The sequence below is a fragment of the Silurus aristotelis genome (genome assembly GCF_946808225.1).
Source record: "Silurus aristotelis genome assembly, chromosome: 20".
Classification (NCBI taxonomy): domain Eukaryota; kingdom Metazoa; phylum Chordata; class Actinopteri; order Siluriformes; family Siluridae; genus Silurus; species Silurus aristotelis.
This window is the reverse complement of record NC_139593.1, coordinates 1,338,753-1,363,753: the sequence shown is the minus strand read 5'-3', so window position 1 is coordinate 1,363,753 and position 25,001 is coordinate 1,338,753. Positions and strand designations below refer to the sequence as shown.

The 25,001-nt window shown below is 36.7% G+C and overlaps 2 protein-coding genes and 1 pseudogene across 5 annotated transcripts; all 3 read left to right on the top strand.

Annotated features, from left to right (window-relative positions):
• The first annotated feature begins 382 nt into the window (after nucleotides 1–382).
• On the top strand, nucleotides 383–4,289 carry LOC310715379 (microfibril-associated glycoprotein 4-like; annotated as a pseudogene). Its single transcript, XR_014538236.1, has 6 exons — nucleotides 383–1,641; nucleotides 1,826–1,898; nucleotides 2,072–2,290; nucleotides 2,759–2,855; nucleotides 3,282–3,449; nucleotides 4,014–4,289. The product of XR_014538236.1 is annotated as a microfibril-associated glycoprotein 4-like (transcript).
• Nucleotides 4,290–5,791: 1,502 nt separating this feature from the next.
• On the top strand, nucleotides 5,792–9,326 carry LOC310715374 (microfibril-associated glycoprotein 4-like). Of its 3 annotated transcripts, none has more exons than XM_083521767.1 (6): nucleotides 5,792–5,982; nucleotides 6,092–6,159; nucleotides 6,334–6,561; nucleotides 6,997–7,093; nucleotides 7,552–7,719; nucleotides 7,966–9,326. In XM_083521767.1, exons 2-6 carry the CDS (start codon nucleotides 6,154–6,156, stop codon nucleotides 8,223–8,225), a joined length of 759 nt encoding a protein of 252 aa, XP_083377893.1. In that variant the 5' UTR covers nucleotides 5,792–5,982; nucleotides 6,092–6,153; the 3' UTR covers nucleotides 8,226–9,326. The 3 variants fall into 3 exon arrangements, with proteins under 3 accessions (XP_083377893.1, XP_083377892.1, XP_083377891.1); XM_083521766.1 differs by having other exon boundaries at nucleotides 6,084–6,159; XM_083521765.1 differs by lacking the exon at nucleotides 5,792–5,982 and having other exon boundaries at nucleotides 5,996–6,159.
• Nucleotides 9,327–12,073: 2,747 nt separating this feature from the next.
• On the top strand, nucleotides 12,074–17,831 carry LOC310715380 (microfibril-associated glycoprotein 4-like). The gene is made up of 6 exons (XM_083521771.1): nucleotides 12,074–12,347; nucleotides 13,772–13,801; nucleotides 15,456–15,659; nucleotides 15,945–16,041; nucleotides 17,074–17,238; nucleotides 17,354–17,831. The coding sequence occupies exons 2-6, from the start codon at nucleotides 13,781–13,783 to the stop codon at nucleotides 17,599–17,601; spliced, it is 735 nt and encodes a 244-aa protein (XP_083377897.1). The 5' UTR covers nucleotides 12,074–12,347; nucleotides 13,772–13,780; the 3' UTR covers nucleotides 17,602–17,831.
• The last annotated feature ends 7,170 nt before the right edge of the window (nucleotides 17,832–25,001 follow it).

Sequence of the window (25,001 nt, the reverse complement as noted above, 5' to 3'; positions counted from 1 at the left end):
TCACTCATGCTTTTGTTGCTGATATAAAAATATAATATAAATATAACATTTAAATGTAGATTATACTCTAAGTTTATCGCAAAGTTTGTCCCTAATGAGCGAGCCAATGGAGAAATGTGTCAAGGAAAAACTCCTTAAGATGGTGTGAGGAAAAAACCTTCAGAGAAACAAGATTTAAAGGGAACCCATCCTCATCAGAGTTTCTCTAAAGGTCCATTCTTTGCAGTTCTGTCATTTTTGAGGTTAACTGTTCACTGATGGTGACTTGAGTGTAAAACTGTTAATGGTGATTTTCGTCCTAAATATATTAATAACCTCACAAACGCCTACTGACTAAAGACGCCACTAAATAAATGTGTTCCCGAACACTGGTTGAAAGGTTGTTCCATAACTGTGGGGTTTATAAGAGAAAGATCTGCCCCCTGCTGGAGTCTTCATTATTTGAGGTACCAACAAATAGCCTGCACCTTTTGATCTAAGTAGGCGTGGAGGATCATCCTGGTACAGAAGTTCACTCAGATACTGCGGCGTGAGAGCGTTAAGTGCTTTATACGTCAGTAGTAGTATTTTATAATCAGTGTGAGATGTAATTGGGAGCAGTGTAGATGATTAAAACAGGGCTGATGTGATCATATTTTCTAGATCTAGTGAGGACTCTTGCTGCTGCATTCTGAACTAACTGAAGCTTATTTCTGCACTTACTCACACACCCAGACAGTAAAGCGTTACAGTAGTCTAATCTAGATGTTACAAAAACATCTACTAGTTTTTCTGCATCCTGTAACGACATCATATTTCTAATTTTAGCAATATATAAAAAGATGAAGGTTGGGAATGAAACAGAAAGATGGAAAGATGGTTATTTTTTTTTGCTGGATATTAAATCAATTATTTAGTCTCTCATGCCATATCCATCCCAGTGCCATAACCATTTCGCATTCACCATGGACAGACCACCAGAGGATACCGCTACTCACTTTTTATTTTTTTAATCTTTTTATTTCTTCTTTAGTTTTACAGATAATACATCACCATTAAAAAAACTGCTGAAGGTTTATCATATAGTAGATTCCATTTATGAGTGTGTCTATTTCCTGATTCACAGGGAAAAAACTAATAAAAGACACTGATTCAACACACTGATAAAGTTTTTGTTTTAAAAAGTTCCTTCAAAAAGCAGCACAGTGTCCAGAACAAAGTACTTTTAGTGTTTTTTGTGCTACTGACACAAAGTTAGATTAATGAACTTTACTTATCAGGGTACAACATTCCTGAGTTCAAATCCCAGATTTGACCAGGGTTCATGGTACACAAGTTTATATTTTATCCATGTTTAATCATTTATGCTCAAAGAACTTCAACAATAGAGACATTTATCAAGTAATACCTCAATAAATTATGCGCCACTGTTATCAAAGGCTTTCAGATTGTAAAAGTAAAAAGCATTGGCAAAAGTTACCATTTATGAGTGTGTCTATTTCCTGGTCCAAGGTAAAAATAAATTAATCAAAGACTGAAAATAAAACTGATAAGATCTTGGCTTAAGATCCAGGAAGCTCCTTCAGGGCAATAAAGAAACCCAGCAGGGTTTATAAGTGTGGGAGTATGAAGGCTCCAGATAGGATGTGAGAAGCAGCACAGGTAGGAGTTTAAATAGGATCTGTGTGGTAAAGAAGATTTTTCTTACTTTTGTTTAGGGGTAAAAAAAAAACAAAAACAAAAAAAAAATCCCAAAGCAAAAATATTTAGGAGTTTATTTGTTGTAAATGAAAATGACTTTTTGCTTGATTTCATTATTTTATTAATTTGCATTATATCTTCTTAGCTACAGCAGTTGAATCTCTGCTTCACAATCAAGCTGGTGTTTACGTGAGCTTCTGGATGAAATGAAAATGACGGTGAGAATTTTATTTCCTTATCGAAGTCTGTGTGCACACACCACCTGGTTTCTAGAGAAATTTGTGATTTGTGTTGACTAGGAAAAGTTATTCCACTAAATTCCTATTACAGAAAAAATAGTTCCACATTCAACATTTTATTAATCCACTTAGCTTGTTTGTCTTTTGGCCAGAGTGTGTTGTGTTTGACGCTCTGGGTTCTGCTGCTCCCCCTGCTGGCTGGAAGTCTTTCTTTTTCGCAAGAACTTTTTCCGTCAGATTGCGCTGATGTCTACGCTAACGGACACACACTCAGTGAAGTGTACACGATCTACCCTGCAGGAGAAACTCCTGTACAGGTCTACTGTGACATGGGCTGCTGGGGAAGCCGAACAAATGATGGGAACTGGACGGTAGGTTAAAATCTCTGCTTTTCGACTTTTCCAAATTTCCAGTTTTCCAAGTTTCTAAATTTTGTAATGAATATGAGACAATTAAAACAAATCAATTGCTTATTAAAATTAAAGTTAGGATAAAAACATTGTTTTGTAAACGGGGTTTTTAGACAAATCATATGGGAGGTGAATGGATAAGGATCTTTGTACAGAAGATAAATAAACAATCGTGCATCCAGCATATTATTTCCCAGTTAAAAGTTAAAACAGAAACCAGTAGAAACGTCAAGGACAAATAATTTGGCACTGACTGTAATTGAGCAGCTTGTCGATGGTAAACAGGAATTGACCTGAGGTTGGGGTAGAACTTCAGACAGAGTGACCTTTGCTGCAGGAAAGGGGGGAAAGTCTATAGTCTTTTTCACACTTACTCTATGAGCCATTTCTTTTAGTTTAATTAAAGTGTTTCCTTCATCTTCACATCAGGTGATTCAGAGGAGAATGGATGGCAGCGTAAACTTCTACAGACCATGGGAACACTACAAGAAAGGGTTTGGGAACATGGATGGAGAATACTGGCTGGGTGAGAGTTAACAGCAAATTGTTGATTGGTTATGAGAAAAAAATTGAACAGACCCATTCAGAAATCTAATTCATAAAATGAGGATCTAGTCAAGTATTTGAGCTTCTCTGGTGTGTTTTTGAACCGTTATTTTCTCTCAGTGTACACGTTTGGGCTCTTACACAATATATGTAAAGGCATGCACATGTATAAGGCACTAAAATATTTAGTTTTAGTTTTAATTTCACTTCTCATTCACTCACCTTTATATATACATTCTTCTGTCTCTGATACTTCCTTTAGAAATAAATACATAGATATTATTAAAAGAAATGTATGACAATGCTTTTGTTCCAATTTTAATTTGAAATCTCAGACCAGATTCTGCTGTAACTTGTAGAGCATGAAGGACATGTGTTGTTTTATATCCTGTCTCTGTCCTGACAGGATTGGAGACTCTCCACCAGCTCACACGTAAGAGGAAATATGAGCTGAGAGTGGACCTACAGGACTTTGATGGATCATCAGTTTATGCTCATTATTCCTATTTCTCTGTGGATTAGGAAGCTGAGGGCTACAAGCTCACCGTTAGTGGTTTCATCAACGGAGGTGCAGGTGAGAAAGAGTGAGAGATACAGAGCTAATCACAGACTCCAGTGGGGAACCCTGAGATGATGTGATGATCACATTAAACCCTGATTTATAATCTGACATTCAGTGGATTAAGAGGGAGGGGATTTGAGATATGTGTGTGTTTTTATAATGAACTGAAATCTATTTTTAATATACCATAAAAACTGCCTTCGGATTGTTACATTTTATTGTGCTGTAAATTGATTTTTGATTCAATTAAATTGTAGTTTTTGCATTTATTAAAAGTTCTAGGGAAGAGGTAACTGAGTGTTTAAGATGAGGAGCTTTTAATTGGAGTGTTTAAATCCCGGCACTACCAAACTTTCACTAGGGCAAAAATCCTTGCTGTACAAAACCATTGACTCAATGTGGAGGAAAGAACAAAATGCAGAGAAAGAGATGCCTTAGCAAGTGTGCAGGTCCTGAGAGCTTCCAATTCTGTACTAGAACTCAACTAGACATTCTCATAAATGTTTATATTAACAAGGATAATATTTGTTTAGCTTGTGTGATCCTGAATCTATGAATGGTTTCTCCAATCCACAGGTGATTCTCTGGCGTTAAGCAATGAACAAAAATTTACCACTTTTGATAGAGACCAGGACTTGCATCCAAACAATTGTGCTAAACTCTACCTCGGGGCTTTTTGGTACAACAATTGCCATCACGCTAACCCTAATGGGATTTACCTGTGGGGAAATGATGAAACCTATTTTGCTATTGGAAATGTGTAGTACACTTGGAAAGGCTTTGCTAATGGTCTTCAGCTCATCACCATGAAAATCAGACCGGTTGTGTAACGAGTCTTTTCCAGTCACTTAGGTCCCTAAGATAATGCTATAAAGATGATTTGAAGATTTGCGTTTTTTTTTTTTTTTTTAAAGAATTTTAATTTTTGTCATTTCATATTTTTTTTTTATTTTAAAGCTAAAATAATAAACTTTCAATTCGAATGTTATAATTCTAGATGGGTCATAAAGCCTATAAATTGCATTATATTGCCATAGAATGTTAAATAATGATTAATATGATTAATAAATTGTTATTGTTAATAACTCTACAGAGGTAATAGGAAAAAGATTAAACCACAGTCCCGGGACAAATGCAGCAGTGAGCCAAGTATACGTCTCAAATAGGACAAATGATGGATTGATGTCTATTTAAATACCCAAAACAAAAGGGTGAAATGTCTAGAAATCTGGATCACAGAAGAGTAAAGAAGTAGTCGAGACCTGTAAAGGGAGACCGGAGACCAGCTGTATATGCAAATCTACATAATGTTGGCACTCAATGGCATGATAAATATAATCAGAACAATTTTTGTCTTAATCTATTTATTTCACAAGACAACAATATAATGTAAGTTCATTTCATTCATCTACAACTATATATCTATGACTTTGTGCACTATAGTGTACCTCAGGCTTATTTATCCAGTAGGTTAATGATACCAGTAAGTCCCTATTGATGAACAGATCTGTTCCTGAACCCCTCTGAATTGTACTTGTGACAATACATCCAAGAAAACATTAAAATACAATATGCTTCGTTCAATTGAGGAGAGAAGCCATGCCCAGGGAGGAGGTTCCTGGTTCCTCTCAAGGTTTCTTCCTCATGCCATCTCAGGGAGATTTTCATTGCCACATTTTTCACTGGCTCACTCATTACAATTATAACTAACAAACTTATAGCCACTAAATGTCTTTCTTCTTTTATACAACTTTATTTCTGTAAACTGTTTTGAGACAATGTCTGTTGTTGAAAGTGCTTTACAGATAAAAACAAATTGAATTGAATTGAATTGAATTGAATAAATGAGGTTCCTTCTCAGGGGCTTACTCTCCATAATATGGTGAAGAACTCTGCAGTCTGGGAAAACCTGGAGGCAGATCTGCCACGCCTCAAAATTAAAAGCTGGTTTGAGCACTAATAGTTAAATAAATACAAATAAGACTAACATGTTTAAGGCTCGCATAAATTAGTCCAGATTCAGAAATTTCAGCTTAAAGGTTTGAAATTAGATTGACCTAATTCCAATGATTTTAGCTTTTTCATCTCCTTTTTTTATTTATTTATTTTTATTATAATTCACCGGATACTTCTTTATCTCAGTTGCTTGAGAAATAAGAAGCTTCGCACTGTACCAGTTTGGGGTTAAAATAATGATTTCCAGCTGAAACATATTCCATCACTGCTTTAATGATGCAGTTATAGGCTTAAATATTAAAGATTTATTAACAAATATTCCTGATTGTTTTTTATATTAATAAATAAATATAACAAATGTATTATTATTATTATTATTTTTTTTTTTAATCCAACAGCAACTTTGGCTTTGCAGTGGCTTTACTGTATTTGGCAGAATGTTTGCATGTACAAACTGGTTAAAATTTAACCCACCACCAGGAGACTTGGGAATATGACCTGCATTTACCAGAATGTCCTGCAGAAATGTTCTTTCTGGAAAACACATGATGCAGTGAGGTGGAGTTTCAGAGGACAGCAGAATTTAAAAGTGAGTGTCTCTCGAATTGAGTCGGTTTGGATGGAAAAGGAATAGGAATTGAAATCTTAAAAAGGGCAAAGTATTTTAATTTTTTACTGTTTAATCTTCAGCTTTTTAGCCAAATCCTGACCTTCTGCAATTAAACTGAAGTGTATTCATGAGCAGCTGGGGGAAAGTAAAATGACTGTAAGTGGCTCTAACACGGCCAAATCACTATATATGGAAAAAGATTTTTATTATGTTAATCGGTTTTGTCATTTTCTAAATTGACTGCCTTTTACTTTTAAAAAATCTCACAGCATGATTTATTTATCTATATGTCTGTGATTTTTCTATTCTTTTGTGTGTCTTTTTTTCCAGAGTCCTGTATTTTCAGTGTTTTCAGTCTTCTGGACTCTTCTGCTCCCCCTGCTGGTTGAGAGTATTCCTATTTTTACCAAATCATTTCCTTCAGATTGCTCTGATGTTTATTCTAACGGACAAACACTCTGTGGCGTTTACACCATTTACCCTACAGAGGACACACCTGTTCAGGTGTACTGTGACATGGGATGTGGGGAAGGTCAAGCAAAGCATGAGAAGTGGACGGTATGCTAGAATTATATATACACACACACACACACACACACACACACACACACACACACACACACACACACACACACACACACATCAGGCCTAACATTATGACATTATGACATTCTGAGTGGTGAAGTGAAGAACACTGATGATCTTCATCATGGCACCTGTTAGTGGGTGGATTTATTTATTAGGCAGCCGGTGAAAATTTTGTCCTCAAAGTTGATGTTAGAAGCAGGAAAAATGGGCGTAAAGATTTGAGCGAATTTGACAAATTGTGATGTCTAGATGACTGGATCAGAGCATCTCCATAACTGCAGCTCTTGTGGAATGTTCCTGGTCTGCAGTAGTTAGAATCCATCAAAAGTGCTCCAAGAAGGAAACAGTGATGAACCGGCGACATGGTCAATAAACCTAAATTACTGATTGTTACCTTTTCATCAGGTGTTTCAGAGGAGAATGGACGGCAGTGTGAACTTCTACAGACCATGGGAACACTACAAGAAAGGGTTTGGGAGTTTAAATGGAGAATACTGGCTGGGTGAGAAGTGAAACCATAGATCACTCAATACTGACAGAATGGACAGACCTGCTACTCTCACACGTCTGATTATTTTCCCATAATAGCAGATTCTGAAGTGTTTTATTCTTCTTATACCACAGCAACATGCCAAAGTTAGTTACAGTTTTTGACATTTCTTGAAGAAAGATAACCCTAACCCTTTTTTTTAGTTTATAGTCGGATTTACTGTTATTGGAATGTCGACCAAACAAGTAAGCGCCTATGCTTACCTTCACTATAGCAGCTAGAAACAGTTGCTTTGTCAATAACTTATTTTTAATCTTTTTTGTAGTAAATAAAAAAAATCATGCTCCCAAACCCTTTATTTATGTACATAGTTCATATCCCAATGATTTCAGACAGGAAAACTGAAAATGGAAAATATTTCCACCATGTGAGCATACTGATTAATGCACATGATCTTTATTCATCTTAAGGACTGGAGAACCTCCATCAAATCACACGAAAGAGGGAATACGAGCTGAGGGTGGACCTGAAGGATTTTGAGGGAGCATCTGTTTATGCACAATACACTTCTTTCTCTGTGGATTCGGAAAATAATGGCTACAAACTCAATGTGAACGGCTTCATCAATGGAGGTGCAGGTGAGAGCAAAAGAGTTTATGAGTTAAAATCCCACCACTCCTGGGCCCTTGAGTGAGGCCCTTCATTTTTAACTGCCTAGCTGTATAATTAAAATAATTGTATGTTGCTTTTGATAAGGGTATTTGCCAAATGTCGTAAATGTAAAAAGAGTAAAGCTATGGAAATAGTTCAGAACTTAGCGATGCATGTTACAGTACAGTAACATAAAGCAGACGTGTGTACTAACAATTTTCTGGTATCTGCAGGTGATTCTATGGTTGTACACAACGGACAGAAATTCTCCACCTTTGATAAAGACCAGGACTTAGATGCACTTGGGAACTGTGCTAAACGCTACCTCGGGGCTTTTTGGTACCAAAAGTGTCATGATGCTAATCCTAATGGGATTTACATGTGGGGACACAATGGAACTTATTTTGCCACAGGAAATGTGTGGAATACTTGGAAAGGACTTGATAAAGGTCTCAAGTACATCGCGATGAAGATCAGACCTGTAGCAAAGTGATGAGTTTCTCTTTATAACTTCACTGTTCTTGATGGAGGAGTTTGGCATTGAAGTGAAAATGGAAGTGATGGTGTTTGATTTTGCTGAAGGTGGAAGTGATAGTAGAGGTGATGATGATTATTAATTAAATAAATTATAAGTTCTTCCGAGCCGGAGGTGATGGTATTGAAGGAATAAAATTCCCTTGAACAACACGAGGAAGAACTTTTGAAAGGAACCAGATTCCGAAGGGACCCATCTTCATCATAGTGACACTTAATGTCCATTCACAACAACTATTTACTGATGAAATCTCAAGTGTAAATCTGTTCATGGAAATTGCTGAAATTGTTCATTCAACATTTCAAAATGTAAATAAAAACAGAATGCAATGATTTGCAGATCTCATAAACCCATATTCTATTTACAATAAAACATCAACTGTTTCAAATGAATATAGAATATACACCATTTGAAGGAACATATAAGGTTATTTTGAATTTATCTCAAAAAAGATGGGACAGGGTCATGTTTGTGAATAAAACCAGAAACTGTGTTCACAGACAGTGATTTCTGGAGGTATTAATGAACTATGCTGTGATTTTAAAAGAAATCCACATCCATCCGATATTGACTTTCACCCTTGTCCCTCATGCACAGAGATTTTCTTCAGATTCTTTGCAACTTTTGATGATATTATGTTCTGTAAATGATGAGCTATTCAACTGTTTAGCAATTTGATGTTGTTCTGAAATTGTTCCACAGTTTGTAGACACAATCTTCCACAGATTGGTGAAGTTCTGCCCATCTTTACTTCTGAGAGACTCTCCCTCTCTATGATACACTATTTATACCCAATCATTCAATACCTATATAATTATTAAATAATACATTTCCAGACTTTTGTTGCTCCGTCCCAACTTTTTTAAGACGTATTGCAGCCATCAAATTAAAAATGACCTTATTTTTTCCTTAAAATGGTACAAAATACAGTTTGAAAAGATAAGTTTTCTATGTCCTACAAAGTTTATTATTATTAACATATTATTTACACATACGATATGGTATATATAGTAAGATACAATATACTGTGCAAAGATTGTGAATAAACTCAAATTTGGGTAATACAGCATCAGTGAACAGTCACTTCAAGGTCTCTCAAGAGATGTTCAATAGGGTTCAGGTCCGGGCTCTGACTTGGCCACTCTAGGACCTTCACAGAGTCATCCCTAATCCACTCCTTTTTTGTGATCAACATTTTTATTCAAATTTAGTTTCATTTCAGAAACATATCCATGATCACCATTCAAAAGAACGCTGTACAGACAGATGCCATGCAGCCAACCACTGGTATAAAGAAAGAAAGTCAGATAGGCATAGTAGCATAGTAGTACTTTTCAGCCTATCCAGCAACATCACAGAAATATTTGTCCAACTCTGAATAGTGTTGTCATTGCACCTTTAAGCCTGGCAGTGGAAACTTCTAACAAGACAATATCTTTGAAATATGATAGCTAAGTAAAAGTTATGAGAATGGATGGTTCTATCCATAATATTAAAATAGTCTTTTCGGCGGCTGTACCTGCAGCTGATATGGTCCTTTTTTGATTAGCGTTTAACTGGAGAATAGAATCGTCTAACAAATCAAGGGATCTCGAGGTATATCTAAATACAGGAAATCCGAAAGAAGAGAACATACAAAGTTTTAAGAAGAAACCACCACTGGTTATAATACACTAGGAGTGATTTAGGCCCTATTGATACACATATAATGAATCAGCATATGTGCATCTGGCCCATACTACACCCCAATCATGTTGAGCAAGACCTTCCCTTTCCCAGGAATGGATAGCTGGAATATAAGTATATTGCATTAAAAGGACTGAGCTATAGATCTTAGAAACTCAACCACTAAAAGGAGTATAAATGTCCAATCACTCCCACAGAGGATGTGGGGGCACAGTGGAGGCCCACATCCTCGAAACTGACCTCAGTCTTGGATATAAAAAGATAAAGAAAACTCAGCTGTTAATTCTTGAAATGATTTGAGGCCAGTATCACAATAAATTCAATATATGAACACCAGCATTAGACCAGACTTTAAAAACAAAGGGTTTGTTAACAGTGTATAAATGATTATTATGCCATAAGTCTGAGGTCCTGAGCACTGCGGAACAGCATTTTAATGAGGGGATCTTTGCGCTTTGATCTTTGTGTCCATTTAGCCTTCCCTCAACCCTGACCAGTCGCCCAGTCCCTGCTGCAGAAAAACACCCCCACAGCATGGTTCCGGCACCACCATGCTTCACTGTTGGGGTGGTTTAGGGCAGGTGATAAGTGGTGCCTGATTTCCTCCAGACAAAATGCGTGACTTGTGATCAAACAGTTCAATATTGGTTTCATCTGACCAGAGAATCTTGTTCCACACAGTCTGAGAGTCTTTCAGTGGACTTCCATGGGTTTTGCATTGAGGAGAGGCTTCTGCTTAGCCACTCTGCAGTGATAGCTTTCCTTCTGGAACTTTGTGCATGTCCACACAGTCTCTGTGGAGCTCAGAGTGACTGATTCTTGGTCTTCTCTCTTACTAAGGTCCTTCTCCCCTGATTGCTTAGTTTGGCCAGAAGACCGGCTCTTGGAAGAGTCTTGGTTGTGCCACACTTCTTCCATTTGAGAATTATGGAGGCCACTGTGCTCTTAAGAATCTTCATTGCAGCAGCAATGTTTTGTAGTCTTCCCCAGATCTGTGCCTTCAACAATCCTGTCTCTGAGTTGCAGCAGGTCCTATAACCTCATGTGATCTGCATGGTCAGCTGTGAGGTCTTCTTTAGAGAGGTGTGTATTTCTTCCAAATTATGTCTAATCAATAACCTTTGCATCTGGAGCTAAAATTATCTACAATTGTGCATGCATGTGCGTGTGTGTGTGTGTGTGTGTGTGTGTGTGTGTGTGTGTGTCTATTGTTGGCAGATTACGGGAACTTCCTGCTGTTGTTCTGTTCTTTTGTTTCCTTATGAATGACCTCTCACTGACGTCTCCTTTTAGAAACCAAACAAATCAATATCAGGTTATAAACTTCTGCACTCAAAAAATAAACCTGAAGGAAGTTCATGGTGTTGATGCTCAACATTCCAGGACTGTTTTAGCAGTAAAAGGAAACCAACACAAAATTAAGCATGTAGTAATAATGCTATGCCTGGTCAGTGTATATATACTGCATCATACAAACATTCATATATGTAGAGTTAAATAGCTGTTATTTGTCACATGATCATTACAGCACAGTCAAATTATTATTTTTTTTGCATATCCCAGCTTGTTCAGAAACTGGGGTCAGAGGTCAAGGGCATTGCTCAAGGGCTAAAGAGGGGCAGTTTGGCAATACAGGGGCTTGAACCCAGACCTTCCGATCAGTACTGTATATACGTACAGTATATTACTATATATACCACATCATATTACCTACTGCACTTTCTTTACATTATTTACTCTCACTCCTGTACATATGGGCCCCATACCCTCATTTATCATACTGCTATTTATTGTAAATAGGCCACTTATCCACTCCTGGTTAGATGCTAACTGCATTCATTTACTCTGTACATGTACATTGCACAATGACAATAAAGATGAATTATCTAATCCAATCTAAACTAATCTAATATATAGAGATAGAGAGCTGCACACAAAGCTGTTGAATTTTAACTGCTTCTAAAGCCTGTAACCACATACATTACAGAAAACTCCACACTGTATTATTTAGACTTAAATGTGCAGAAGAAACATATTGATTTTGTATCAAATACCATCTTTATGAAATGTGCTGTCATTTGATATCCAAATAAAGTAACCAGGGTTTCGAAAGGGAACCCAGACCTGAATGTACAAATGTGAACTAGCAGCATTTTTGCATTTCTTGTAAAAAAAAAGATTACTTCCTTCTAGAATACACACACACACACACACATACTGTATTCTAGCAGAACACAATAAAGCTGGATGCAGGCCAGTTTTCTACCTTAGCTGTTCATTTCTTTATTGGTGCAGATGGAGTAGCTATAGTATAAAAAGACACACACACATGGATGCATATCTGTGAGGAATCATCTGTTCTCCATCACCGGACTCAATCTGTGCTATAAACAGGCAAGTCCTTCTCCCTCTGCTTCATGTTTTCAAAGATAATGAATATCACTGGTATACAAGGAGAAAAGCCTCAGAAATGAAAGTAGCTCAATTTGACCAGAATTTGGTCACTAATAAAGAAAAAAAAGAAGTCATGGCTGTTAATTGGCTCCAGTTTCCAAGATTCAGATTCAGGTCAAAATTGCATGATAATTAGAGGAGGTGTGTGCAATTATGCTTCATAACTTTTCTGCTAAATGTGTTCTAGCAATAAGAATGATGCCACGCCAATCATTATCACTGTACCCAGCGGCTGGGTTGGTCCCATTGCTGTGTTGCTTCCCAGACTATTAAGATGCAACCTCAAAATGATACAGTTTTAAAGTATTCGTATTATAATGTAAATATCAGATAATTAAAGAATATAAACTCCAACATCGGATAACATAAACATGAATTATATATCATATATATGCTAAAGATTAAACAACAAGGTTACATTATTATTCAGGATCTCAATGTCACTTTTTTTGGTTTGTCTTTTGTGAGCTGCAGTAGAATCATCTCTGGAGAGATTCCAGCAACAATAATTAGGGGCCCAACTCTGGTCCTGGTCCCCTTTTGCATCCAAAATATAGGTGTCATGCCTTTGTTTTATCACTGCCATCATACTGCACTTGTGAAATGCAAATGTAACCTCTGCACAAATGTAACAGATGTTATCTGCGTTGTTTACAGTTTCGATGCATCTTGGTTTCTGAGGGAAAATATCATGCGACTGTTCCTTGGATATGTTATTCAGTGACACTCTCACAAGCCAACAAATGAACATTTGGCCGAGACAAATGCACTTTGCAATAATAAATTACAATAATTGACTTCATTACAAGTGATACATTACAATATGGTGCCATTTTCATTGTTCTAACGAGGCATCATGTTCATCAGACAGCCTTCCTTCCTCTTCCTTGCTTGTAGTCAACCATACTCAATCAGTTAGGTGGTATGATGAACCAGATATCGGACTGTTAAAGCTGTTTAGATATTATTACACATTTCAAACTGTTTTCCGGGTTTTTTTATTTCTTTTTGGTCAAGTCAAGTCAAGTCAAGTTTATTTGTATAGCGCTTTTCACAACAGACATTGTCTCAAAGCAGCTTTACAGAAAACAACAGTGAAGGTGAATGGTGTGCGTTTGTCCCTGATGAGCAGCCGTGGCGACAGTGGCAAGGAAAAACTCCCTTAGATGATATGAGGAAGAAACCTTGAGAGGAACCAGACTCAAATAATTGCACTTCATTTTACACACACACACACACACACACACACACACACACACACACACACACACACACACACACACACACACACACACACACACACACACACACACATCCTTGTGTGATGTTGTTGCTGTCAGTCCATTCATTATTTTATTTTACAGAGAAAAGCAATGAGGGCCTTCAGTATAATGGTGAGTGATTTTTCTACTGCATTACTACTTACCAGTTACTATCTTCAAACCCTGCCTCTTCCTGAAACACTTAAACTAGCACTTTTTCTAGTTTGCTTTGTCTTGAAAAAAAAATCGCTCTGGATAAGCGCGTCCTCTAAATGACGTTAATGTAAATGTCAAATTTCTTAATACAACCCCAATTCAAAAAAATTACAGAGTTATGACACTCTGTAAAAAGTAAATAAAAAAATCACGATTATCCCATATTTTATTCACAATGGAACATAGAAAACATATCAAGTGTGTAAACTGAGAAAATGTACCATTTTAAGGATAAAATACGGTCATTTTGAATTTGATGCTGCAACACCTCTCGAAAATATGTTGGGACGGAGCAACAGTCTGGAAATAGTGGGTGTTATTAAAATTAAACAGTTAAAGAAAGATTTAGTAACTAATGAGGTTCACTGACAGCAGGTCAGTAAGATGAGTGGGTATCGATAGTGTAGTCTCTCAGAAGTAAAGATGGGTGGAACTTCACAAATCTGTGAAAGACTACAATTTCAGAATGATGTCAGAAACTGTTCGAAAAATACAGTTGAATATCTCATCAATTACAAAACAAAATATAATCGAATGTTTCAGAATTCGAAGAATATGGAGAAATCTCTGTGCACAAGGAGCAAGGCTGAGAATCCATAACCCATAACCCTAACCCTAACCCTAACCCTAGCTTGAATGAAGTTGCGATAATGTGTAAAATGTATTGATGTATTGTGTAAAATGATTTGTAAATCTCATAAACCCATATTTTATTCACAATAGAAAATCAAAAACGCTTTACATGTCTAAAGTTAGAATGACAATCTGGAGAGATTTCTGTGCAGAAGAGACAAGGGTGAAAATCAATATTGGATAGTTGTGATTTTTGGCCCTCAGGGGCCACTGCATTTAAAACAGTCATGATTTTGTATTAAAAAATTACTGCCGGTTCATTAACACTTTCAGAAATCATTGTCTGGGAACACAGTTTGCATGTGATCCACAAATGCAGTTTAAATCTCTATCATGCAAAGAAGCAGGCATCCAAAAACACCACCATCCTCTCAGGGCCAAAGCTCTTTTAAAATGTAGAATAACAGTTTTGCGGTCAGACGAAGCATAATTTTTTATTTCTTTTTGAAAACCATGGACACCACATCCTCCGGAATAAAGAGGAGAGGGACCATCTGGCTTGTTATGAGCGCCCAGTACAAAAAGCCGCATCACTGATGGTATGGTGGTACCTTCGAGCCTGTGGAATAGGCAGCTTGTACATTTGGAAAGGGTCCATCAATGCTGAACTCTATAAACAGGTTTTAGAGCAACAAATGCTTCCATCCAGAAAACACAATGCTAACTGCATACTGCATATATTACAGTATTATCAGTGTCTATTTAGTTTATTGTGGATAAAATATGGGGTTTTGAGATTTGCAAATTTTACACAGAGTCCCAATTCTTTTAGAATTGTGGTTGTAAATTCCCATTTAAAAATATCTCTGTCTGTCTGTCTGTCTGTCTGTCTGTCTGTCTGTCTGTCTGTCTGTCTGTCTGTCTGTCTGTCTGTCTGTCTGTCTGTCTGTCTGTCTGTCTGTCTGTCTGACTCTCTCTCTCTCTCTCTCTCTCTTAGACATGCTGCATGTTAGCGCTGTCAGTCTTGGTTGTCGTCGCTGCTGGTCCTGCGTATGTCCGTCTCCTGCCTCAGGACTGTCATGAGATCTACAGGGGTGGTATTAATCGTAGTGGAGTGTACACCATCTACCCTTCAGACAACAGCCCTGTACAGGTGTACTGTGAGATTAGCTGCTCTGAGGATTCAGTCCAAGGATGGACCGTAAGATGTTTATTTCTTTCTTTATTTCTTTATTTACTTTTTTCATTTACAAAAATGGATCTTCAATTTGCAAAGTTAAAAAAAAAAAAATTACATTATCATGTCACAAAGTAGAAGAATCATTAGTGTTAAATAGACAAAGAAAATTAAAGTAAAAACCAAATATTCTGCACTGACTGTAATGTGATCTCTTATAATGAATTGTGGCTTCTCTCTCTCTCTCTCTCTCTCTCTCTCTCTCTCTCTCTCTCTCTCTCTCTCTCTCTCTCTCTCTCTCTCTCTCAGGTGATTCAGAGGAGAATAGATGGCAGTGTGAATTTCTACAGGTGTTGGGAGCAGTACAAAAATGGCTTTGGGAATAAGAGTGGAGAATACTGGCTGGGTGAAATTTTTATTTTTTATTTCTGAATTTTGGATTCTCATTAATTCACCTAGAGTCCTACATTCTAGTTCTTCCTGGTTGCTCCTGATGTTCTGTATATTTATATTTATTGTGGGTTAATGGTTGTAAGCATCAGCTCAGACCCTCCTGTTCTGTAACTGGTTGCAGGATGGAGAAAAGGCCAACTGCACACTTTGATTTAATGCATTTTGTATTCGATAATTAAGTATTAGAAGTGGAATTGTGTATTTCGTTAGGCTAGAGGCATGGTACGAGGTGAAACCAAACAGCGGAGGTGGATTAACTGACAGTGCTGCAGAAATGAAAAGAAGAAAACATTTACACAGGTTATCCAAAACGAACCTAATCAAATGTCCAGTAGGTGGCGCTCCTCTCTAACCTGATGTGGTTGAAAGGAATTTATACAGCAGATTAGGAGCAAAATTGCACAATTGTGGGATTATACAAAGGGAATTCAGCACTTAGCATTTAAACTTCCATTAATATAAGAATTCCATCTTATAAAACCTCTTTGAAAAAAAACAATACATTGTCCCTTTGCTTGTCGTGTCTCTTTTCCTACTTACATCCATTACGATGTATTTCTATGCAAAGCACTGATTTTCTTGGGCCATTGAGATATAAAACTGTCCTAGTAAAAGAGAGAAGACAGGAGGGAGTGCAAAAGAGAAACAAAATAAACACCACATGCATCTCAGACACATGATAATCACCCCCTGAGTTTTGATTAAACGTCGCTTTGTGAGAAATTTGCACTGCTCTCAATAGTTTTAATACAATCTAGGAAAAGGGGAGTTTAGATTTCAGTGGATTTTTACAGTATAACGTTTTAACTTCAGAATAACAAGTGTAAACAGAAAGCATAAAAAGCGCGGCGTGATGCGGGAGGTGGAATTTGATGCTTCATTGATGAGGACCCTGTGGACTGAGACTCATCTTGTGGTGTAACGTCCTGTTTGTCGTAACTTAACACTTAACATACCCTCGTGTCCTCTTAATGGATCTCTGCAGGTTTAGAGAACCTCTACAAGATGACCCATAACAAGCTGTACGAGCTGCAAGTGGACCTGGTGGACAATGATGAGGCGAAAGCGTCTGCTCTTTACACAACGTTCTCTGTGGGTGGTGGAAGTAACTACAAGCTCCAAGTTGGAGGCTTCGTAGATAAAGGAGCAGGTGAGCGATCTGCTCTTAGTCACCGCTTGCGTGCTAATAAAATAAAACACATTTTATTTCTAATATATATTTCATATATGGAGTGTGTGTGTAATAAAAATGCTTCTGTCTGCAGGTGACTCTCTGAGTTATCACAGTGGACAGAGATTCTCCACTTACGATAATGAGCAGAATCCATACGGCTGTGCTAGAACTTACTTCAGCGGGTTTTGGTTCAACGCTTGCCACTATGCAAACCCAAACGGTGTATATCTGGGGAGGCAGGACAGCACCTATTTCGCCATCGGAAACGTGTGGTATACCTGGAGAGGTTATGAATACGGCCTCAAGTCCATCACTATGAAAATCAGACCTGTGTCTTAAACACATAGAGCCGAACTCCTGAAAATAAAGCAACACTGCCGGGTTTTTATTTCTTTAGATGTTTTTAATGCGGTTTAATGATGCAATTATCGGGTTTTATGAAGAAATACCAAGTGTATCATTAATCCAGTGCATTATAAAAAAACTAATATTAAATCTATGCCCTCATTGTTGTTGTTGTTTTTATTTTGTTGAAGTGATCAGGAAAAATAAAAAGTGTATGAATATTATATATACATTTTTTTTTATATACTGATCTGAGCGAATCAGTAACTTTTGCTTGTCTGTTGTTCACAGGTCAAATGCTCATGTAAATAGTGATCTTTAAAAATAGGAATTTTTTATATCTAGAAAAAGGAAATTACAAAAGGATTTTTCTAAAAGGTCCCATAAAATTGGCCTGGCAAATTATTTTTTACATTATTTATTTAAAATATGTGAGCTGTATTTTAGTGTAAATGTATGGAGTTGAATGGAGAAAATGTGTTTTGTCAACTTTCATGAAGAGGCTGGTTAACTTTGCTAAATGTTCCGCTCGAGTTTATTGATTTTTTTACAGAAGTTGCACAGGTTACACACAAGGGGGCGCAGTAAAACTGTGCTTTATATACAAGTTTGTGAGGTCACGATCACTTGTGCGATTACGTCCGCATGTAACAATATGTTCTGCTCCTGTGTGTATCTTCTGTCTGCTTTATGGGGAAATACAAAAGACATGTCTGACCTTTAAAATTGAAAGAAGGGTCAAGAATTACCGCCCCCTTTTTTTCCCAGGTTTTGAATTTTAAACACAGGTTACACTCTTTTGGTCTGTCCTGCACTGTTTCTATTTGTACCTTCCATTATGTGTCTGGTTGTGAAGTCTGATCATATGTTTGTTTTCTTACATTCTGTATTTGGTCTACTGGTTTTACACCATATATATATATATATATATATATATATATATATATATATATATATATATATATATAATATTTCCATACTCCAGTGAAGGTGGGCTGGATTTAAGAGCTTGTCCAATGATCCTGAACTTACAAATGGTTTACCCTGTGCAATAGGTTTAAGAAAGAGATCTCCTCTTCAGAACTTCAGCGTCAACTTTTGCTAAATGTCTTAAAATGATATGCCAGAGTCATGGCGTAATAACAATCTGCAAACTTTTCCTCCACAATTTAACCACCTTTCAGCTCATCTGTTCATTTCTTTTTGATATTTTCTAGTTTTAACCTGGAACTCTGAGAAGTTTTTTCAGGAGGATAATAAAACTTCTCAGAGTTCCAGATTCTGCTGGAAATGATTTTCTCTCTGTTCTCACACTTGCTGATCCTTTGTGGTGTAGTTTTCAGGATTGTGCATCTCCATAACTGCAGTTTGCATCTCATTGCATAGTCAATAACACGCTCCATTAAAGAGAGCTATGAAGCGGCGACCGATGCGATACGATTCCCCCCGTTACGACGCAGTGCGATACGATTTTGATTCGATTCAATACGATGCGATCATGGAGCACTGTTCTTGTGCTTTTATCTCCAGATCTTATTAAAAGTTGTAGTAAATAATTCAGAACTTTTAATTTCAGTCCCTATAATAAATAAAATAGTTTTTTTACCGATGCAAATATGGTAAAAACGACGCATCGTGATACTAATGTTGACTTTTATCGGATGCACACTTTTTTTCAATCGACGCATCATTGTGCCGTTGCACTGAAGCGAAACGTTGAATTTTACCGTCCCTGGTGGTTTGTGTTCTAGTTCGTGTTCTATGTATTTATTTTTTACCCACATGTTTTTTGGTCTTTCTGTATGTTTTTAATGTTCAAGTTTTAATGAGAATACAGTCAACTAAACAATTACTATTGATATATAAATAAATCAGCATCCTTTACAGTATATATATATATATATATATATATATATATATATATATATATATATATATATATATATATATACACATACATACATACATACATACATATATACATATATGTGTGTGTGTGTGTGTGTGTGTGTGTGTGTGAGATTGTGTGTGAAAATGTATATTTCTAATAAATATTATATATTTTATTGGTGTTAATTGGGTGCCGTAATTAAAAAATAAAACATTGAGGAATGCTTTTGAAGAAGCTTCTGAACAGAAGTTCTCAGGAGACTAAAATAGCACGGACAGATAAAATCAAGGTCAACATTTTGCACCTGCAGGCCGTCTTTCATCTTTATGTCATGTCACATTTAAATATATGAGCAAATCACTAGATGACCTGAAACGCAAGCTGTAAGCAGATTAGATTGTGGCAGGACAAAAACAAATAACCTGTTTGTTCACATTTTGTTCTTTTGTTGAGAACAAATATTTTCTTTCTAATCTAATCTCTAATCTAATCTCTCTCTCTCTCTCTCTCTCTCTCTCTCTCTCTCTCTCTCTCTCTCTCTCTCTCTCTCTCTCTATTTCTCTCTCTCTCTATTTCTCTCTCTCTCTCTCTCTCTCTCTCTCTCTTTTCCTCACCTTTATTTTTTCTCTCTTCTAAGGAAGAACATGGGTGGAAAAAAAAACCTGTACTGTAGTAAAGGAAAGGCAACTTTATCCAAATGAAAAGTGAAATAACAAAAAATATCTACTTTAGAATTTATTATTTTTTTTATCTGATTTCTATGGGACACGAAAAACGTTTACATGTTTCAACTTTCTCACACAGATTATAAATATATATACACAGACATCAAATAATACTGTTGTTTGAATGAAAATATCAAATGTTAATGTTAAATATAAATATTAATATACACCTCTGAAAGTACCAAAATGAGGGATTGCCAATACTGGAACATGTTTGCCAGATTGATAGGTTAACATCAGACCAAACCATGGAGAAAGTTAGGATTTCTTTATGATCCAGAACATACTGTACAAGCTCATGGGTAAAGCACAGCGGTGGTAGTGTCATGGCTTGGGTTTGCGTGCAGCCCAAACCACATCACAAATTGCACCTCTATTACGACAAAGGACTTCATCTGAGGAAATTGGAAGGTTTTAGACTGGCCAAGTCAATCAGCAGATGTTAACCCAACAGAGCAGTGTTTCACCTCCTGAAGAAGAGACTGGAGGGAAAAATATCAGAAATACAGAAGAACTAAAAGAAGCAGCACAACAAACCTGAAAAGGCATCGCAAAAATACAAAGCAACAGTGGCAGTGTTTTGCTATAATTTCATGGTTTTATGGTGTTCTCTTCCTTGATGCTCTGTCAAAGATGCCATGTTGTAAGTTGTATAAATCATCTCAGTGAAATGAAAGCTAATATTCTGATATCAGATTTGGATCTCAAAACCAAACCCTTCAGCAAATAATGAATGTCATGTGGAAACAAGACACTGGCAGTGCAACCAGTTTAATAACATTCTGTACAAGCTGAAGTTCTGAAGATGTGAAAATGTAAGTTCACTGATGGCATTTTTTGGGTAAATATAAAAACTTGTATATAAGTAAAATGTTCAGGACATCTCTGTTTTCTATGGAAGTAAAAATAAAAATCAAGAATTATTATTTTTTTTTTATCTCAGGATACTAAAAGTGGTTTTCTCAAGAGCTTATTTTTCTCAACAATCTGGTTGAATTACAACAAGATCTTATCCATTAACTTTTTATTTTTAAGAATAGTCTTAAAAATAAAAGAGGGCAAGAGGGCAAAGTTTGTGCTTTATATACAAGTGATTATGACCTTGTGAGGTGCAGGATTAATCCAATGTGTGACGCAACATGGTGTGCTTCTGTTTGTATCTATTGTCTGCTTTAAAGGGGATTAGAAATAAAATGTTTTGTCCTTTTAAATCAGAAGAATGCTTGTGTTGTATAGTGGAATGTAGACCAGCACCATCTTCACGTTTTTTGTAAATTTAAAGTTCCTTCCCTATAGAAGTAAAATAATAATACGCCTGATTCAGGATGAAAACGCTTGTATGTACACCAGTTTTCTGCATAGTCTTGTGTAGGTTCTTGTTATACATTATTAAACGCATACACACAAATAAGCTGCCATTAGATACACTATATGGACAAAAGATCTACCAAAGCGGCCGAAAAATGTGTCCCAATACATTTACTACCCTACATTTACATTTACTACAATACTTTTAATACATCAAGCTCATGTTTTATTAGTAATTATTAAAATTAATTTTTTTTGGCCTTAAATGGTTTTTAATTCTCTGTTCTGTGTCTAAACAGGTTTTAATTTTCGATGTCCATGTAACGCTGCTTCTACTGCTCAGTGAAATGCTCACGCAGCACTTTACTGTGTTTTTGCTGTTTTAGTTCTTTCTTTCGCGAGTCCCAATGTAATTTACTGTAGTACATAACTACAAATGAGACCGACATGCAACAGCCAATCAGCTTTCTGTTACTGATGCAAATTTCTCAGTTTGTACCACAGACATAAAACAGATTTGTTTTTTTAGCTAAGGGGATGTGCCAGTTTAGCGATACTTAGCTTGAAAAATATGAATTATTGAATTATTAACAACGAATTTGTGTGTGTGTTTTTTGATGTTGTGATATAGAGCTTAAATCTAAAACCCTGGAATAGAAAAGTGAAAAGTTCTTTACAACGTTGTGTTTATGTGAGATCCTGTGGCTCAGTTTCATGGATCCCCAAGGTGTTGATAAGAAACCGTCCCCAGCTGCACAGAGTCACCTCCAATCCAAGAGAGCACCATCTGGAGGCAGACCAGGATGACGTGGGCAGATCCTAGGGGAGGAGAGGAGCAGTGGTCACTTAAACCTCAGCAGCATGTTTGACTCGACCAAGAGAGAGAGAGAGAGAGAGAGAGAGAAGGATATGGATTATTAAGTGTCCTTATAGTGAAGCAGAAGGAAACACAGCCATGAGGATCTCAGGGATAAGAGACGTCACCACACCACCATCAACAAACCTGTGGGGTTTATAAGAGAAACATCTGCCCCCTGTTGGAGTCTTCATTATTTTAGGTACATCAACTAGTTTTTCTGCATCCTGTAACGACATCATATTTCTAATTTTAGCAATATTTCTAATGTGAAAGAAGGCGATCCTGGTGATATTATTCACGTGAGACTCAAAGGAAAGACTCGGGTCAATAATCACACCAAGGTCTTAGACTGCTGTACACACTGAAACAGAAACACCATCCAGAGATGCTACAGAATCAGAAAGTTTACTTCTAGCTGCATGTGGTCCTAGTAAAAGTACTTCTGTCTTATCCGAGTTGAGCAGAAGAAAGTTATCAAGCATCCACTGTCTAATGTCCTTTACACACTCCTCTACATTGTTAAGCTGATCTCTCTCATCTGGCTTTGCTGAAATATACAGCTGTGTGTCATCAGCATAGCAATGGAAGCGAATCCCATGTTTATGAATAATTTCACCCAGAGGCAGCAGATATAAAGAGAAACCTTACCTTTTGTTTGCATTTTTATACACACATCTTTTTTTTTTTACCATGTTATTTTAATCTGTAATCAGTAGATGGCACTGTCACAACATTTGTTGCAAAGCCCAAGGTCAGGGGTTTAATAATTGCTGCCAGATGTTTTTTTTTTTTTTTCTTTTTTTTTTTTTTTTTTTTTTTAGTAAAAATTAAGATTTTTAATTTACATTTATATTTGAAGATTAAAGCCGAACCTCAAAATAAAGTCAGAGAAAAAAAGATAATTCAACTTTTAACATTTGCTGTCCTTCAGCTTAAACAATTGTATCTTCTGTTAAGATTTACATCATGTGACTTTACAGGCCATACAATTTTTAATTATTAAAACTATTTGCCATACTTTTGTACACTTCTTCATTAAATCACAAGATACAAAATTAGTGTCAAGATATTGGATCAATCACAAAACTGCTCTTTTACCTTTAAATAGCATGCCTTTCTCCACAAGAGGGCGCTACAGCAGCTTTACAGAAATCAATAAATAAAAAAAACACACCAGAGTTTGTTCATCCTGGTACAGCTGAAAAATCTCAACCTTCAACCTACTTACCTCCTTCATCCCCATTTGTTATGCTGCTGTCATTGCTAAATACAAAGGCAGACTGCAGGTAGGATTGTGTCTGAACCATTTCACCCTGGATAAAGACTTTTTCAGTCACTCCCCTCTGGCAGGAGGCTGCAGTCCATTAGGACCAAAAACACTTCATGCCACAAAAACAGTTGCAACGGACCTCGTCAACAAGACCAAGGATCTGCCATCATGTCTGATCTGCCTCCATAAACTAACATTACTTTACACACCACACAAATCATCTTATATGTGTTGCATTAAAACAATCAACAAGGATTACTTTATCGCAAGCATGCACCTATTAACTTATTTGGGAAATATAATTTGCACTGCCTCGCTGTTACACACCCTACACTAATTGTACAGTCAGTGTCTTTATTTTTTATGTATTACTTTATTGTTTTATTTTCCTTATTTTTGAGCACCATGACAAATTCTGTGTACATGCAACCCATGTTACCTGTCAATAATGGTGATTCTCATCTGATTCTGATTTCCCTTAATTCCAACATTATGATCAATGGTGTGAAAAGCTGCACTGGGGTCAAGTAAAACAAGTAAAGAGACAAAACCCTGAATCAGAGGCCAATAACAGTCATTTAGCACCTTAACTAGCGCCGTCTCTGTGCTATGATGAGGCCGAAATCCTGACTGATACATTTCATAAATGTTCTTCCTCAGTAGATGTGAGCAGAACTGCTGTGCTACAACCTTTTCTAGAATCTTGGAGATAAAGGGGAGGTTTGATATTGGACTGTAGTTGGACAGCTGACAGGGTGAAGGTCAGGTTTCTTAATTATGCGGTTGATAACTGCAGTTTGAAGGATTTACGTACAAAACCAGTGCTAATGGAAGAGTTAAAATTTTTCATTTAATGTGTCACCAAATGTTTTTAGGATGGAAGCATTTGCTGCTCTGAAACCTGTTTATTGCGTTCAGCATTGATCAGAAATGCAGGCCTTTGAACTGAGTGCTGACAACAGGCCAGATGATCCCTCTCCTCTTTAGTCTGGAGGCCTTTTTTTCCATTGTTCTCTAAAAAGAATTTTAAATTTTGATTCGTCGAACAGTTTTCTACTTTGCCTCAGTACATTTTGAAAGAGCTTTGGCCCAGAGAGGATGGTGGTGTTTCTGGATCATGTTCACTCATGCCTTCTTCTTTGCATTATGGTGAGACTTGCATTTGTGGATGACATGCAAACTGTGTTTACAGACAATGATTTCTGAAAGTGTTAACGAACCTACAGTAAATTATATTACAAAATCATGACTGTTTTAAATGCAGTGGCCCCTGAGGGCCAGAAAATCACAAACATCCAATATTGATTTTCACCCTTGTCTCTTCTGCACAGAAATCTCTCC